The sequence below is a fragment of the Neoarius graeffei genome, chromosome 5 (genome assembly GCF_027579695.1).
Source record: "Neoarius graeffei isolate fNeoGra1 chromosome 5, fNeoGra1.pri, whole genome shotgun sequence".
Lineage (NCBI taxonomy): Eukaryota > Metazoa > Chordata > Actinopteri > Siluriformes > Ariidae > Neoarius > Neoarius graeffei.
Genome location: NC_083573.1, coordinates 102,218,444 through 102,236,425, shown reverse-complemented (window position 1 = coordinate 102,236,425; position 17,982 = coordinate 102,218,444). Strand labels below are relative to the sequence as shown.

Genomic DNA, 17,982 nt, shown 5'->3' with positions numbered 1-17,982 from the left:
CCTGGGACTCCATATCAGTGCTCACTGAATCATCATGTCTTTGCACTTTGTCCTTGCTCGGGTCAGACGTTTCTTGTGCTTTTCTTTAGACTGACCCGCTCTTCAGCCACCGATCCGTTATCTTTTTGACAGTTTGATGCTGAGTCTAACTTGGTAACTCGTAGTTTCTCCGCATTCCACATTCCCTCCACATTCAGAGGTGACGTTGATTATGAAAGTGTAACCTAAACTGACGGAGCTATAGGCAGTGTCACAAAACTGTTGGCTTGCTTAATGTCAGACAAATTCAAATAATAGGGGACTATTTGAATTTACAGAGGACTTTATTTAATATAGAAAACGACTCATCTGTGAGACTCAGAACTTTGCTTTTGGAGTCACATCGGCGATTTGAGAAACACTGATAAAACATGATATTTTACATCAACTCGTGGAGCAGCAGGGGGGGTCGCTCATGGAGCACACTTTGAGAAACAGTGATTGAGTTCACTGTGGAGAAGATGGAACATGAAACGTGTGTGTGTGTGTGTGTGTGTGTGTGTGTGTGTGTGTGTGTGTGTGTGTGTGTGTGTGGAGACAGTCAGTAACTCACTGTAGTGTCTCCAGTGTACAGTGTGGATCCTTCAGTAGATCAGAGAGCAGCTTCACTCCTGATTCTCCTGGATTATTGTAGTTCAGATCCAGTTCTCTCAGGTGTGATGAGGGATTTGACCTCAAAGCTGAAACCAGAGCAGCACAACCTTCACCTGTAATCCTGCATTTAGACAACCTGTAGAGAGAAACATCTCACAGTTACAGCATAAATCACTCAGCTTTACTACACAACACACACAATCTTTATATACCGGTACAGTACACTTACTGTGTGTGTGTGTGTGTACCTCAGTATCTCCAGTGTACAGTGTGGATTCTCCAGTCCAGCAGAGAGCAGCTTCACTCCTGAATCCTGCAGGTTATTGGTACTCAGGTCCAGTTCTCTCAGTGAGGAGTTTGAGCTGAGAACTGAGGACAGAACTCTACAGCTTTCCTCTGTCAGATTACACTGATACAGACTGGAAGAGAAATGATGAAATATCAGAACACTGATCTCAAACACACAAACACAGCCATAATCCAGCTAAACTTTAGCATGGAACAGAAATGTGAGTGTGTTTCTCTCACACACAGAAATCAGAGGACAGGACGCCACATCAGCACATTTACAGGAGCAGCGACGTCTTTCTGCACTCCACAATCTCTCAGCTACAATTTATTATCACACCATTAGCTCATGGACAGAACACACACGTGTGAGAGCGAGCAGCCGACAAACACTCCACTCTGATCTGTGTTCAAGTTTCTACAAACTAAACACACTCAGTACTCTTTCTCTCTCACACACACACGTGCAGTACTCTCCACACATCCAGTACTCTCTCTCTCTCTCTCTCTCTCTCTCTCACACACACACACGCGCAGTACTCTCTCTCACACACACACACACACAGTACTCTTCACACATGCAGTACTCTCTCTCTGACTCACAGACACACACAGTACTCTCTCTCTCACGCACACACACACAAGTACTCTCTCACACTCACACAGAGTACTCTCTCTCTCACTCACACACACAGAGTGCTCTCTCACACTCACACAGTACTCTCTCTCACACACACACACACACACACACAGTACTCTCACACACAAACACAGTACTCTCTCTCTCACTCACACACATACAGAGTACTCTCTCACACACACACACACACACACACACACACACACACACACACACAGTACTCTCACACACAGTACTCTCTCTCACACACACACACACACACACACACACACACACACAAACACAGTACTCTTTCTCTCACTCACACACACACACAAAAAAGGGAAATATCGGGTCTTTAAATTTCCAAAAATGAAGTGAGTAAATGCAACACAATTTATATTCTGCTCGTGAACATGGATTAATCCAGTAGACTTCAGTTGTTTATAGAGAATGCTGAATGTACCAATTTCTTTCATGTTGATTGAAATTTATTGAATTAAAAAAACAAACTCAGTATAATCGAGTTTAGTCTCTACTGGAAATGGAATACATTCAAATGTCGCCAGGAAGTGTCGTTAACCACTCCGGAGCAGAAGGTGGCGCTAATGCGCCGATAAGTTGGAGGCCAAATAAGCCAAGAAGACCTGCAAGCCCGCGAAAATTATGGACAAGTCTCCATTTTCTTCAGCAACAAGTCACCGTGGAGAGAAACCCAATCACTGAAAAAGTAAGTTCTTCAAATTTATATATGTTTGTGTTCAAGTAAGTTGGGCGATAGTCCACTCGAGTGCTGTTTTCAAACAGTAATGTTACGGAACAATTACAACAGCCTGTTAACTTTTTCTGGTATATAATGCGCATTGCATGTTTGCGAGCGTTAGCTAACATCCGCTAGTTAATTTACAGTTGATAGTTAATGTGAATAATCGTGTTTCTCCGCTGAGCCCCGGCTCCCGGTCCTGCTTCTGACCACGGTGCTTCGTTAAAGTCGCAGCCGGTGGAGAGCAGCCGTTAGCCGGCTGTTGAAGTGGATTTCATCGAGCTTCGCCCCCGCGCTCCATACAGTGACTGTGGGGGGAGGAGGGGAAATGAGAACTTTTTATTTAGCAATGACATGTTTAGGACAGTGTGTGTGTGTGTGTGTGTGTGTGTGTGTGTGAGAGAGAGAGAGAGAGAGAGAGAGAGAGAATAAATGTGTCAAATAAATGCTGGTGTGGCTATGAATGTGTTGGTGCAAGTGTCAGTAAAATGCGGGCTCATGTCAATGTTAAAGGAGAACTGAAGTAATTTTTAAACTTTCTTTATTTCTTAATTAACGTGTTTTTCAATTACTTTTTCGGTTTTAGTAACTTTATATCGTGACTCGTATTGGCAACTAATTGCAATTAAATATTATACTTATCGGCCTATTCGGTTTTTAGCCGTGTTGAATTTAGTTCATTTGGTCCACGGCAGGCGCCGCTTATCCGCGCGATCTTCACGAGACTTGTGCGAGACTTTGAAACATGAGGTGTCGGCGCAGCCATTTTGAAAACTGTTTTCCAAATGAAGTATTGCACAAAAACGAGTTTAAATGACGATTACTGCCTACTTTTTTCAAACTTTCCTGATTGCTATCAAAACAAACAAAACTTCCGGCTTGATTACATCAGCGTTCGAAAGAGAGGGCGCGTGTCTTTTTTTTTGCGGTCGCACTGAAATAAATCAAATTAAAAGTCTGCAAAGAAGAAAGTATTCAGCCTTGATTTAAAAAAACTGAAAGCTGCAGGTACTTTGTATTGATTAATGTGGGAAATGCGCTCAGTATAATATGGATTTATCCCAAACACACATGCGTGTATATATTATTTTGAAACCCATCAGCCAACTGATCTGGCACGTTTTAATTGTGCGACAGTAATGACGTAAATACCAGCGTGACGGACTAGTGTCCGAAAGCGTTTTCTCATTTTACCAATGAGCTCACTGTATAGTCCTCTGTATAGTAATTCCCTGTATAATTTATCTAGAAGTTTTCTCTATTTTCTATTCTCTGTTTATCCTGTAATGATGCTACTGGAATTTTAATTTCCCTGAGGGAACCCTCCCAAAGGGATCAATAAAGTTCTATCTAATCTAATCTAATCCTATATAGGGAGTAATGAACAAGTGAGCGATTTCGGACACAGGGAATGTTGGCAGATGTCGGTCACTTTGATTTCCGCTGTACGCTTTATTTCCGTCCTATGATGTCTTGCACAGGTCTCAGCGAATCTTGTTTACGGCCACTGCTTTGACATATGGACTGATATTACAGAGCATATTTCAAACACTCATAACTTGCTATAGCAGCGACTAAATAGCGATCAAAAATGCATTCCTATATTTAATAAAATGACAAATAAATTTTGATAATTTAAAAAAAATTGCCTTCAGTTCTCCTTTAAAGCTGCAGCGCACAACTTCTGTTGACCCCTAGAGGAATTCTACATAATTACGAAAACCCTACCAGCGCTTCCACGTTGTGTCTGGCAGTATAGGCTGCGGTCACAAACACACGTAGACGAATTAACTTAAAAGGTAGAATAAATGGTTCTCAAGAACAATTGTGCAATACACTTTTTGTCAAACTCAGTAAATCTCTCCTCATGGTCCGCCAGCTGTCTGATCTGTGTGTGCACTGAAAAAGAATCCAGTGTTCATACACAACCATGGTTCTGTAACTGGGCAACAAAGTGGTTTGGACCGAGCCTCACAACATTATTTCAGCCAATCAGCAGGTGCGTTCACAGTGTGTTCTCATGGAACAGATAATGCTTCCATTTTATTAAATGTTTATATCATGTTCTGCTGTAGTTACTTGTTCTTGTCTTTAAATTTGCCTTCATTCTAACTTTCACCTTACCTAGATCTACAGTGTCGCTATTTTATGTTTATCCTTTTCTTGATAGGGCTTGGTGAAAAGGTTTGATTTACCTAACTTTGGTTTACCTACCTTTTGTCTGTTTTGTACAGAGCATGGATCAAAACACCATCAGTGAGGCCATTGAAGACACCACCATTGGGATTTATGTTCTTAAAGAACATGCTTCAAGTGATGAAGCAGAGGACATTGGCATTGTTCTTGAAGGCATCAAGGTGTTACAAGATCTTGATAATGTAGCATTAGCTGTTGCTATGCTGTTCGGACTGATGTATGCGCTGAACCTCAGCTACTCTGCTGACCTCCGCTACACTTTTAAGGTCATCCAAAAGATTAGGATGGAACTAGATGGAGGTAAACTTTCCAACAAAGCACTTGCTCTGAAAAACAGGCTCTCAGTCAACGGCTCAGACTGATTTCTGTTGTGTATCCACTTTTGTGTGTGTGTGTGTGTGTGTGTTTATTTCCCAGTGATGAGTTTATGCAGGGTTGAGTACTTTTTGTTTGTAAATCCACTTTGATTTGTCAAAATTGTCAGCTGTGTAAAATGGTGTTCACAGGGTTAACCCTCATGGTAATTTTTTATTTTTTTTTATGAAGCACTAGAGCTTATTTGTCTTATTCAGTTTGTGGCATGTTTGGCTTACGTCAATAAAATACTGTAATTGTTTTGTATTCACTCTTGAGGATGCACTGTTGCGCTGTACTAACAGTTCACAGTATTTTTTTAACGTACTATGATAAGTTTATACTGTGTCTGCTGTATGTTTTTATGCTGAATTTACTGTATGGCAACTGCACTGAGTCCTTCTGTTCAGGTAAAATGTGTGATCTGTAAAGTTTAAGGATCAATACAGATAACGTTTAATCCAGAACCCTGAATCTTTGTTTTTTGTCAATGCAATTTTTTTTTATATTTGATTTTTGTATTTGCACACACTTTAAATACAAAACAATTTGGCTGGCTTTAACAAATAAAGTTAAATTTAGAGACCTAACTTGGGTTGTAAGGACATCATAAAATTGCTTTTAAGTTACATAATACCTTTAATTAATATTAGCATTCACAAATCAAGTTAGTTACATTTAAAAATCTGGTATCCTGAACATGATATCACTTTAACATTACTCCATGAATCGGCATTGCAATAGTTAAAAAAAAAAAGTTAAATCAACTTGATTCTTTTAAATAGTCGAACATGATTGAAATATTTTGGTTTAACAAGTAATAATTACATCCATCCATCCATCCATTATCTGTAGCCACTTATCCTGTCCTACAGGGTCACAGTCGAGCTGGTGCCTATCCCAGTTAACTATGGGTGAGAGGCGGGGTACACCCTGGACAAGTCGCCAGGTCATCACAGGGCTGACACATAGACACAGACAACCATTCACACTCACATTCACACCTACGGTCAATTTAGAGCCACCAATTAACCTAACCTGCATGTCTTTGGACTGTGGAGGAAACCCACACAGACACGGGGAGAACACGCAAACTCCACACAGAAAGGCCCTTGTCGGCCACTGGGCTCGAACCCAGGACCTTCTTGCTGTGAGGCGACAGTGCTAAACACTACACCACCGTGCCGCCCCCACAAGTAATAATCCATTGAGAAAAAGAAGGAAATGATGTCATACACATTCTGATCATGTGGGACCGATGTATACATTAAAATCAAGTAAATGCAAAGGATTTTTTTTTTCAGTGCACAGTGTGTTAGTCATTTGGTTTGGTTAGTTTCACACTGCACTGATTTTCCAGAGCACCAAACTGTTTGTCCATGAGGGAGCTCTCTGATTGGTCAGGAGTTTGTCAGGGTGGGGTTTGATGGACACTTCTTATTGGGGTTTTTTTACTGCTGGAGGTCAAGATTTTGGGAAAAATATGATATTATTTGAACTGAACACAAGGTTGTGTGTTGAGTTTCAAACAGACAGTAAAACAGTTGGTGTGTATCATTCTCTGCTCACACACACACCTCTGATTTCTGGGGGTTTGGAGTGGACCTGAGTACAGGTGGTGTGTTCACGTGTGTCAAAAGGTGGGTTTAATAACCTGTTAGTGTAACAAGTGAAACCATCTCCTGGAAAAGTACCAGAGGTTTGTTTAAAGAAGATTAGAGTCACTATTAACAAGCATTAATCTAAACACTACAGTTCAGTGTGACATTAAAATAACAAACCATGCAGTAATACATTTATAAATAAAAATAAAAACACTCACTCAGCTTTTCTGGAGGCTTTGACCACTGGCAGCAGCTTCAGAAGACATTTCTCTGATGGGTCATATTTACTCAAATCAAACTCATCCAGCTCCTGTTCTGAGTTCAGTAACACAAACACCAGAGCTGACCACTGAGCAGGAGAGAGTCTGACTCCACTGAGACGACTGGAATCTCCTCTGTTCAGGTAACGTTGTACTTCCTGCACTAGAGAATGATCATTCAGTTCATTCAGACAGTGGAACAGATTGATGGATTTCTCTGGAGATGGATTCTCCCTGATCTTCTCCTTGATGTACTCGACTGTTTCCTTTTTGCTGTGAGATCTACTTCCTGTCTGGGACAGTAGGTCTTGTAAGAGAGTCTGATTGGACTCCAGTGAGAGACCCAGAAGGAAGCGGAGGAACAGGTCCAGGTGTCCATTCTCACTCTGTAAGGCCTTGTTCACTGCACTCCTGAGGAAATCAGACATGTTTGATTTGGTGAAAAGATCAGACAGATCAGTGGTTTGTCGTTCTGTTACTTTTCTGCTGATGAAGGAGATAAACGTGTATAAAGCAGCCAGAAACTCCTGAACACTCAGATGTACGAAGCTGAAGACCTTCCCCAGGTGAAGCCCAAACTCCTCTCTGAAGATTTGGGTACACACTCCTGAGTACACTGACACTTCTCTCACATCAATGCCAGACTCTCTCAGGTCTTCCTCATAGAAGATCAGGTTTCCTTTCTCCAGCTGTTGGAAAGCCAGTTTTCCCAGTGCCAGGATACTCACTCTGGTCTGCTGAGGATCAGGCTCACATTTCTGATGGTACTTTTGGTCCTTATGTTTGATCTGAAAGATCAGGAAGTGTGTGAACATTTGAGTCAGAGTCTTGGGGATCTCTCCACTCTCTGCTTCACCCAACATTCTCTCGAGAACAGTGGCTGAGATCCAGCAGAAGACTGGGATGTGGCACATTATGTAGAGGCTTCTTGAAGACTTCATGTTTTTGATGATTTTACTGGCCAGGCTCTGATCACTGATCCTCTTCCTGAAGTACTCCTCTTTCTGAGGATCACTGAACCCTCGTACCTCTGTTACCTGGTCTACACACTCAGGAGGGATCTGATTGGCTGCTCCTGGTCGAGAGGTTATCCACAGGAGAGCAGAGGGAAGCAGATTCCCCTTGATGAGGTTTGTCAGCAGCATATCCACTGAGGCCGACTCTGTCACATCACACAATCTCTCATTGTTCTGGAAATTTAGAGGAAGTCGACACTCATCCAGACCATCAAAGATCAACAGGACTTTGTTCATATCACAGCCTATTAATCGAAATCCTTTCATTTCTGGGAAAAAGTGATGAAGGAGATTCATCAGACTGAGATTTCTCTCCTTCATCAGATTCAGCTCTCTAAAGGGAAGTGGGAACATGAAGGTGACGTCCTGATTCGCTTCTCCTTCAGTCCAGTCCAGAATGAACTTCTGCACAGAGACTGTTTTTCCAATTCCAGCAACTCCTTTAGTCAGCACGCTTCTGATGGATGTGTCTTTAAAGAGATCCTTACATTTGATGGGTGTCTCCTGTGTTGCTGGTCTCCTGGACGCCATCTCAATCTGTCTCACCTCATGTTCTTTATTGACGTCTCCACTCCACCCCTCTGTGATGTAGAGCTCTGTGTAGATCTCATTCAGAAGAGCTGAGCTTCCATGCTGTGAGATTCCTTCATTAACTCTTTTGCACTTCTCTCTCAGGTTGGATTTCAGCTTTTGCTGATACACAGAGACGTGTTCTGGGAAACAAAGTAATAACATCTTTTAATGCAAAATCACTGAGAACAATATAAATTAAATATTGATGTGCGTTCCTGATTAATGTATAGAATTTAGATGGAAAATATAGACATTGTAAAATAAAACTAATTTCAGAGTTCTAATATCACTGACTTATTCAGCTTGATAATTTTAATATGAAGTATTTAAATATGAACCAAACTGAAGTAGATAAAATAAAGTCATGACTCAGAGCTCTTACTGTTGTGCAGTGTGTGAGCGAGATCTGTGTGGTTCATGTTCTTCAGGAAGTGCAGTGTGATCTTCAGCACTCCCTCTCTGACACTGCTCTGATCCTCCTCATCCTCCACCTCCCTCTCAGAGCATGCTGGGGAATCTGGACTCAGGAGCTTCTTAAACCTCTTCAGCTCCTTCTGTATCACACTGATGACTTTGTGTTCCAGCTCCTGGTGAGAAACACACAGGAACAGATCCCAATATTATAATGTTACACAGTGAGAGAGGATTTATTTTAGGAAAAGACGAAAAGTCAGTTACAACTGAAATTGTGTCTGATTACCCATAATGCTGCTGTATGTGGATAAAACTGTACACACACCTTGAATATGGACTCCAGCTGCTTTCTGCTGATGTTTGATTTCTTCTTTTGTGGTCTGTGAACAAACAAAACACATGCTGGAATATGGACTATATGTATCATAGCTGTACAACACACACTCAAATACAGAGACAGATATTTAACACTCTCCTCTTAACACAATACACTGAGTTCAGGATTTCCTCACTGACACACACACATTTAGAAACACATGTTTGAATGAATGAATGAATGAATGAATGAATGAAATAGTGATATAGTGATTAATGTCCCAGGTGTATGTAAATGTTCTCCTGTCGCACCACAGACCCTCCAGCTCAGGGACTGCAGGCTGAACTGAACTCTTCCAGCAGTTTTCCTCACTGCCAGTCCGAGAGCTGCAGCACTGCACAGTTTAGTGTTTTACTGCTTCAACACCTGATAAAGCTCATGAAGGGCTTCACAATGACACCAGTGAGTTTGATCAGGTGGAACAGTGCTGTAAAACACCTCACTATACTGACCTCAGATCAGCAGGACTGTCTCTGTCTCTGAAGAAAATTGGGGTTCCCATTGACCGGTCACTCTTCATGGACACACAGCTGGGTTCTGGTAAGTCTGATCTCTTTCTCTTCATCATTCTACAACACAGATATTATTACAGACACAAATTAAGGGAAGTGTACATGCTAATATAATATGGAGTGGATATGGATGACTGTATATCGAGTTTGAATTAACAGAACCTCTTTGTCTTAATTAAATTTGAGTAATAAGCAACAAATTAAATCACATAGACAAATAAAAGACAAGGCTGAGCATTTCAACCAAACATATTATAAAATGCTTAAAATACTCAGACATTAGTCATTAAAAACAGACATTAAAAATAGCCTGAATGAGGCTGGAGCTCAGACCAGCCAAGACGCCCAGAAAATCCTAAGTATGACAGGTGGCACCACCATCTTGACAATTTTTATGCACACCCACCTGGGGAACACTGTATGTGAGTTTGATTGAAATCCGATCGATCCTGTAGGAGGAGTAACGATTATTGTAAATTGTGGACGGATGACGATGGACGGACGACGCGTGATTGCACGTCATCCGGCCTGGCCTGAGGCCCGAGGAGCTAAAAACAGGTTAAAACTTGCACGCAAAAAACTTGATACAACAATTTCTTGTACTGTTTACAAACACATTTCCAGGGTTCTTTTGTCTCAACTCCTGCTTCAAACTGAATCAGTGTTTGGCGGCTGTCCAGTCATTTCATGGAGAAACACAAGAGTCATTCTATCATTCAGGACACATTCCATGTACTTTGATGATGATTATATTTATTCTAACTATTTTCTTCAAAATATCAGATTTTATCAATTAATGGAAAGAATGTTATCACACAAACATTAGAAGAAGAAACCTTTATTTGTCACATGCACACTTCAAGCACAGTGAAATTCTTCCTCTGCATTTAACCCATCTGAAGCAGTGAACACACACACACACACACACAGACACACACACACACACACACACACACACAGAGCAGTGGGCAGCCACACCAGAGCGCCCGGGGAGCAGTCACAGGGGTTTGGTACTTTGCTCAAGGGCACTTCAGTCCAAGGCCGCCCCATGTCAACCTAACTGCATATCTTTGGACTGTGGGGGAAACCGGCGCACCCGGAGGAAACCCACGCAGACACGGGGAGAACATGCAAACTCCACACAGAAAGGCCCTCGACGGCTGCTGGGTTCGAACCCAGAACTTTCTTGCTGTGAGGCAACCATGCTAACCACTACACCACCGTGCCACCCATTTTATCTATCATTTGCTTCATTACACTTGAAATTTTTCATGATGTTCCTAAATTGACCGTTTTTGCTCCGTCTGTGTTTCAGTTGAGGGAGTCTTATTTTCACAATAATGAATAAAGACCATTAAAGTCAACAACAACAACTGTTTTATTTCTTTCAAAAGTCTAAATTGGGGTGGTCAAACTACGGCCTGAGGGCCAACTGCGGCCCATCGCTCTCTTTTATGTGGCCCGCTATGAATTATAAAAATTAAACTGTAATTTGGTCCGTTGTAATGTCAGTCTGAGTACATTGCACTTTTTAGTTTCAATACTGGGTGGCGCTGCAATTTTGAGCAAGATTTGGCTCCGCTCTAGACTCTTTGGTTGAGTTACTCGCGTTCGCTCACGTTACTGTTGTTTACTTTATTGGTTGTTGCCTTGGAGACGAGCAAAGCACTCAGATGAGCGATTACATGCGCTATCACAGTAACTGACAAAAGATGGAAGTGAAAAGACGAAAAATAGTGAGTGTAGAAAATTTCAGACTAGATGGGAAAATTAATACTTTTTAATAGAGATTAAGGGAAAATGTGTTTGTTTGATTTGCAAGGAGTCTGTAGCAGTGATGAAAGACTATAATGTTCAAAGACACTATGAAACTAAACATCAGTCATACACTTCATACACTGGCCTGGAGAGGGAGAGAAAAGTCAAACAGATGACAGCTAGCCTGTTAGCGCAACAGCAGCATTTTTTTCGTGCCAACAAACTTCAAGAAAACAGCACCAGAGCTAGCTATGAGGTATCTCAACTGATCACTGAGCATGGAAAACCTTTCTCGGATGGTGAATTTGTTAAACACTGCCTCACTAAAGTTGCCAGGATAATGTGTCCAGAGAAGATTCAGGACTTCAGAAATGTGAGTTTGTCCAGACAAACAGTTGCCAGACGACTCGAAGACCTCTCAGCTAACTTGAATCAGCAAGTATCAGACAAGGCAATAGCATTTGAGTTTTACTCAATTGCGTGTGATGAGAGTACCAATGCCACAGACACAGCGCAGCTGCTGATTTTTTTACGCGGCGTCGACATTAACTTTGGCATTACCGAGGAGTTACTTGATCTTAGGAGTCTAAAAGGTACCACAACCAGGCCTGGAAATGAACTTTTTTGCCAACAAGCCAGTGGGGCTTGTAACTTTGTAAAGTTACTAGCCCGACTCTGAATTCACTAGCCCGACACATTTTGAGTTTAATTTTTAATAAATTTTAAAAAATTCAAATAATTTGGTGAATGGTGGAGGGTGGGTGAGTGGTGAAATAGATGTTGCATGATTCACCCACTGAACAGGAAACAAATTACTTACTTTTTTTGACCCACGGGAAATAAAAATGTGCCAATTCCCAGTAATTACGGAAATCACGCCATTTGGTGGAAAATTGCCTAATCACTCCAAATCACGCATCTCACTCACGTCTCGCGAGAAACAACAAAAATGGCGCCGCCCTCGCTATACATACACAGTAAGCCGATTTTCGGTGATTTTGAGTGATTTATGACACTTGCAGATACAAGCCATCAGGGCTTGTGCTTTATGTGTTTTCCGACGCCCGAGGCAAAATTTTGACACCATTGGCGTACGGGTGTGTGAGGGAAATTTAATGGACGAACATCATTATTCTCTGTGTTTCTGTATGTTGAGCTCAAGTGACTTAATGGATGAACATTATTATTCTCTCTGTTTCTGTGTGTTGAGCTCAAGTGGCCTAATATACCGAGAAAGATGTTTTTTCCAATGTTGTACCGTAATTGCCTTTCTGTGGCCTTGGTGATAAGCAGGGTGCCTGAGTTCTCCATAACTACGCATCCGCCTGCACATACCAGAGCACACCAGGTGCACGCTTTAACAAACTTCATAGAAAATCTTGAGCCAATCACGTGAAGATGCAAGCAGTAAGCGAATGCCTTTAGAGTATAATAGATAACAGCCACTAAAACACAACTCAGAGTGCGCATACTCTCGGCATCATCAGAAGTGGTGTCTTCTATTCTTCTCTTTCCTTTCCTATTTTATATATCTGTTTATATGATCTACTATAATAAATAACTGAAAAGACGACTGCTAAGCGTTCTGAAGTGTTTATTAGAAGTTTCCATTACAATTTGGCGTCCCCTGGGTGGGCCCTATGCGTCTGATCCTCGGACGATGGAACACTCCCAAGGCTACGGTGCGGAGCTGAGAACTCGGACGAGAGACCAGGCCATCAGGGCTCACCGAACCAGTAAGTGATAACTTTGCATTCTTGTGTAAAAAAATTAGTGGAAACAGCATTTAAAGAATGATACAAGAAATGGACAGAGATTTGTCCTAGTATTTAAAAAATGATATAAGAGATGGACAGAGATTGTCCCAGTCAAGGAAGACTGATATAAGAGACGGACAGAAGTTTGTCTGAGGCCAGGAGGACTGCTAAGCTGTGATGCCATCAATATGTTTGCAGAAAATGGATAAAACACAATTTTGAGACAATAAACTGCGAGTAGTTTATTGGGTTGTGTAAGAGAATTATCCGCCCAAGTGACGACTGGGTAACAGCTCACCTACTTGAGCGAAGGAAGTATGGGTGCGTGTCTCGACGGACTCACATTCAGCGATTCGTAACTGGAAAGAATTGAATCTTGCTCCCTTTGTTCTGTGTGAACAACTGGCCCGTCGGAGGAACGGGATAGAGAGGTTCGATCACGAAGTCGCAAAGACACACCGGTGTGCACGCAAAATATTGATGAATTAATAGAGTACTGTCCTCCTCCAAATTCTGAAACAGAGAAACAGATTTTGTACACATGCGTGCGTTGTCTTTGAGGTTGTTGTACTAAATGATACCTACTTTAGTTTAAGGCAAATGTCAGATAAATTGTTTACTAATAAGAACACACCTAAAGGATTATTGTGTCGCATTTTTGGACATAGTCCAACTTGCTCTTCTTGTGATCCTGAAAAAAACTCAGCCATTGTTGTCATAACCTATTGATATAACAGTGTACAATGAGGAACAGAAACAGTAAGTTAGGGAAAGAAAAGAAAAAGCAAGTAAGTGTGAGGCTACATGTGCTATAATAAGAACTGGATGTTTCTATGACAGCCCAAACATTCAGTTTATGAAAACCTCGTATGGCGAGGATTATTTGGCACAGTTTGATATATGGGTAAAGGACTTATGATTCCCTGAAAAGGGCAGTTTTAGTCCTAGGCAGATAGAACGGTTAGAAGAAAAGTTGAAACAGAAGGAAAAAGAAGAGTCTGCAGATAATGTTAAGTTTTTAGGGGACTGGAGGGCGTTTTCTGCATGGAAAGAAGAAACACTTAAGAGAGAGTACAAAAGAGAGAAATGACAGGCAGGGCTCTCACCCTCTTCTCAGTGTTTGAAATTTCAGATGGACCCTGACCTGGAGTCTGCCCCACCACCCCGACACACACTGCCTCCTCAGCAAGGCAGAGCATCATTCCCACAAGCGCCTCACCCACAGAGAAGGGGAGAAGTCAAGACAAAGAAAAAAACTGAGCCTCTGGAATCTCCTCCAGCCTACCAGCCGCCTCCAGCGTCAGCGCCTCCCCTCGCTTCTCCATCACACACGAGATCCGGTCTTGCATATGGCAATGGAAAAACACTCTCCTGGACCTGACCACGTGCTCACCAGTGGGTCCACAAGGCCATAACCTAAAGTCTGAAGTCCTTCATTTTCCAGTGGTGGAAGTGGCTGGAGCTGACAGCGTGCTTTTAGTCCACAGACCCTGGATGACGGCTGATATCAAGGAAAGCATGGCTTCTCTTCCCAACATGAGAGAGGTAAGAGGAAAGAGATTTGGTAACGAACTGTTGATATTTTGCAGAGAATTCCGACCAACCACCCATGAACTTGGCCGCCTACTCATGATCAAGATGGGTATAGATTGGAACAAAGTTTCCAAAGAGTGGCCGGAAGCTGACCAGCGAATGACTACACCAGACTGGAGCATGTCTGGGAATGACTGTTCAGCCTGGACAAGGAGGAAGAGGTCGAAGTAGGGGCCGAGACAGGACGACCTGGAGTTACTCGTCCTGGATAAAAGGTGCAACCTGCTACAACTACAATCAGAAGGGACACATTGCTCAAAATTGTCTCCACAGTAGCAGCCAGAAGCCCTGTGAGGAGTACAGCAAAGCAGACTGACAGGCGGACTCCGGGAATGGGCCCCACACAGAGAACAGGGGAGGTAACACACACACACACACACACACACCTGATGATACACATACACATAGACAGGAGCATTCACATAACATTAAACACATTAGTAGCAGCACCTGCATGCAACAGCAAAACTACACAGAAACGCCCGATACACCAGTCCAAATTGATACACCTGAAGTTGCCTTAAGTTTGTTAAAATATATAACTGCTCCCTTTTCTAAACTCCCTTGTATGCCCCTCACTGTGTGTGGGCATGTGTTAACCTTTTTAGTAGATTCTGGAGCAGGACACTCAGTGATGCAACATGGGGTACTTCCAGTAGACCCACCGCTCAGTTCAAATTCTATTCAGACAATGGGCATCTCAGGACGACCTGTAACCGAAACTTTCTCAGTCAACCTCCCGTGTGAAAGCGAGGGAGGAATAGTTACGTCCCACTCATTTCTCATCTCACATACATGTCCAGTAAATTTGTTAGCATGTGATTTAATGTGCAAATTAGGAGTAAATCTCACGTCCACTCCAGATGGACTAACTATTGAAGTAACTGAAATGTGCGGTGTGCAGTATGTGTTTGGAAGCCCTCTGTATGTGTATGTCTGGCGGCTCAGATCAACTCACACAAACTCCCAAACACCTTGTACAGCTCGCACACTTGAACACCCCATCGGTTGACACAGACTATACGAAAGAGGAAGATTTACATTGCACAGCACATGTTCACCAAGGTCAAGATGTAGAGTTTGAAAAGACTTGGTTTGCAGACCCCCATGCATGTGAAAGATTGACCCTCAAAACCCCATATTGGTCTAAACATTATTGTGCTGTGCAGGTCCATTTTACTCGTTGTCCGAACAGCTGCATCAATGTTCATCGCAGTGTTCTCAAACATGTTATACACAGCCTCATGACAGAGGACTCTGAGGTTGACTGCTGCCAACACGATCTCTTTGACATTAATTCTATACCCCATGTCTCATTATCAAAACCGCGAGCTGCCCATTGGAAAGACGTGGGGAAGTGGGTCAAGAAGTGCGCAGCCAATGGCAATGAGTGGTCCCAAACAGAGGACCCTAGTGTGTTGTTTTGTCAAAGGCTTGGGGTCTACAAGCAAAGTCATGCTATGTGTGTATATGTTAAGTGCAGTGTAATATTAGCCATGATGACTGGGATCCTGGGGACCCTGGCCATAGTGGCCCGTTTGTCTCTGTTTCCACAGGCATAGTAACTCCAGCAGAGGTGCACCCCAAATTGGCGGGAGTTCCAAATTCCGTTTGGGCGAAGGGTAAACATGATGTAGGCCTAATAAAGAATGCTGAACCAGTGGTGATCACCTCCAAATCAGATTTCAGGCCTAGACAGACCCAGTACCCACTCAAACCAGAAGCAATCGCAGGTATAAGACTGGTCTTTGATTCGTTGCTGAAGGCAGATGTAATTGTCCCTTGCCAGGACTCTCCAGTGCGCAATCCTATTTTTTCCAGTTTAGAAGGCAAGAAAACCGTCCCAGCTGGATAAGTGCAGGTTTGTCCAAGATCTGCAAGCAGTCATTGCTGCGGCTGTCCCGCACGTGCCTGACGTCCCTAAAGAGCACTCTGCAAACCACACCCAATCTGGGACTGCCTAACCCCAATAAACCATTTTGTTCAAAGTGTAGATGAAAGGAAGGGTTTTTATGACCTCTGTTCTTTTGCAGAAACACGGGGATAGATTGAGAACTGTAGCCTAATTCTCCAGCAGGGTGGACCCAGTGGCGGCTGGACTTCCTGTTTGCCTGCGTGCAGTTGCTGCAGCTGAAAAGGCGGTAACTGCCTCCAGAAATATTGTGGGTTATTCTAACCTCACCCTTTTGGTCCCACATGCTGTCTCCCTGCTTCTGTTGGAGAAAAAGACGTCACATTTGTCAGCACAGAGATGGTTGAAGTATAACATTGTCATACTTGATATGCCTAACATCATTGTGAAACACTGTTCTGAATTCTGCCTCTCTTCTCCCTACAGAGGACGATGGAGAGCCACATGACTGTGTTGCTCTCACTAACGATTTTTGTTCCCCCAGGGCAGACTTAAAGAGCGACCCTTTGGAAAATCCAGACATGGTCCTCTATGTGGATGGTTCAGCCTCCAGAGACCCAGAGACGGGAAAGAACAAAGTAGGTTTTGCCGTAGTCTCAGATCACGAGGTCCTCAAGGCGTCGTGTTTGCCCTCAAACCTGTCGGCACAGGCTGCAGAGCTCTGTGCCCTTATCGAGGCATGCAAATTGGCTGCAGGGCAATCTATCAATATTTTTATGGACAGCAGGTATGCATTTGGCGTTGTGCACGATTTTGGCACCATTTGGAAACACAGAAATTTTCTCACTAGAACAGGATCTCCCATTGCACATCATAAACTGGTATCCGAGTTGTTGGATGCTATTCTACTCCCTAGAGCCATTGCTGTGTGTAAGTGTGCTGCCCATACTAACAATACTGATCTTGTGTCTCAAGGGAATGCCAGGGCGGACGCGGCAGCTAAGTGTGCAGCCTCGGCTTCCAGTTCACCCTCTAACCTTGCTTTTCCTCAGGTTTCTACCCCTTGTTTACAGCTAGCAGACCTTCAGAGCACTGCCGCTCAGGACGAGAGATGAGTCTGGAAACAGGCAGGCTGTATCTTTGCAAACTTGGTCTGGGTTTGTCCCTCGGGCCGTCCCTGTCTACCAAAATACATGTTCCCTTTCTATGCAAAATTGGCACATGGACTCACCCATGTGTCAAAAGGGGGGGATGGTAGCAGAAGTAACAAAGAGATGGTTCACAAAGGGGCTTTCAAATTATGCTGCGAAATTTTGCAAGCAATGCTCGATATGTGCACAACATAATGCAGGTCAAGGTATCAAACTAACTCAAGCAGCACACCCAATACCAGACAAACCATTTGATCATCTCC

At 42.9% G+C, this 17,982-nt stretch overlaps 1 protein-coding gene across 1 annotated transcript in view; it reads right to left on the bottom strand.

Moving 5' to 3' along the window:
• The window catches only part of LOC132887199 (NACHT, LRR and PYD domains-containing protein 3-like), a 71,156-nt gene extending 62,268 nt beyond the window's left edge, over positions 1 to 8,888 (bottom strand). Inside the window, exons 1-4 of the mRNA XM_060922671.1 lie at positions 8,689 to 8,888; positions 6,676 to 8,446; positions 882 to 1,052; positions 593 to 769 (exon numbers count right to left, since the gene is read on the bottom strand). Of these exons, the coding sequence (XP_060778654.1) occupies positions 593 to 769; positions 882 to 1,052; positions 6,676 to 8,446; positions 8,689 to 8,725 (2,156 nt within the window). The 5' untranslated portion in view covers positions 8,726 to 8,888. The remainder of the gene's footprint in view (positions 1 to 592; positions 770 to 881; positions 1,053 to 6,675; positions 8,447 to 8,688) is intronic.
• Positions 8,889 to 17,982: the final 9,094 nt, after the last annotated feature.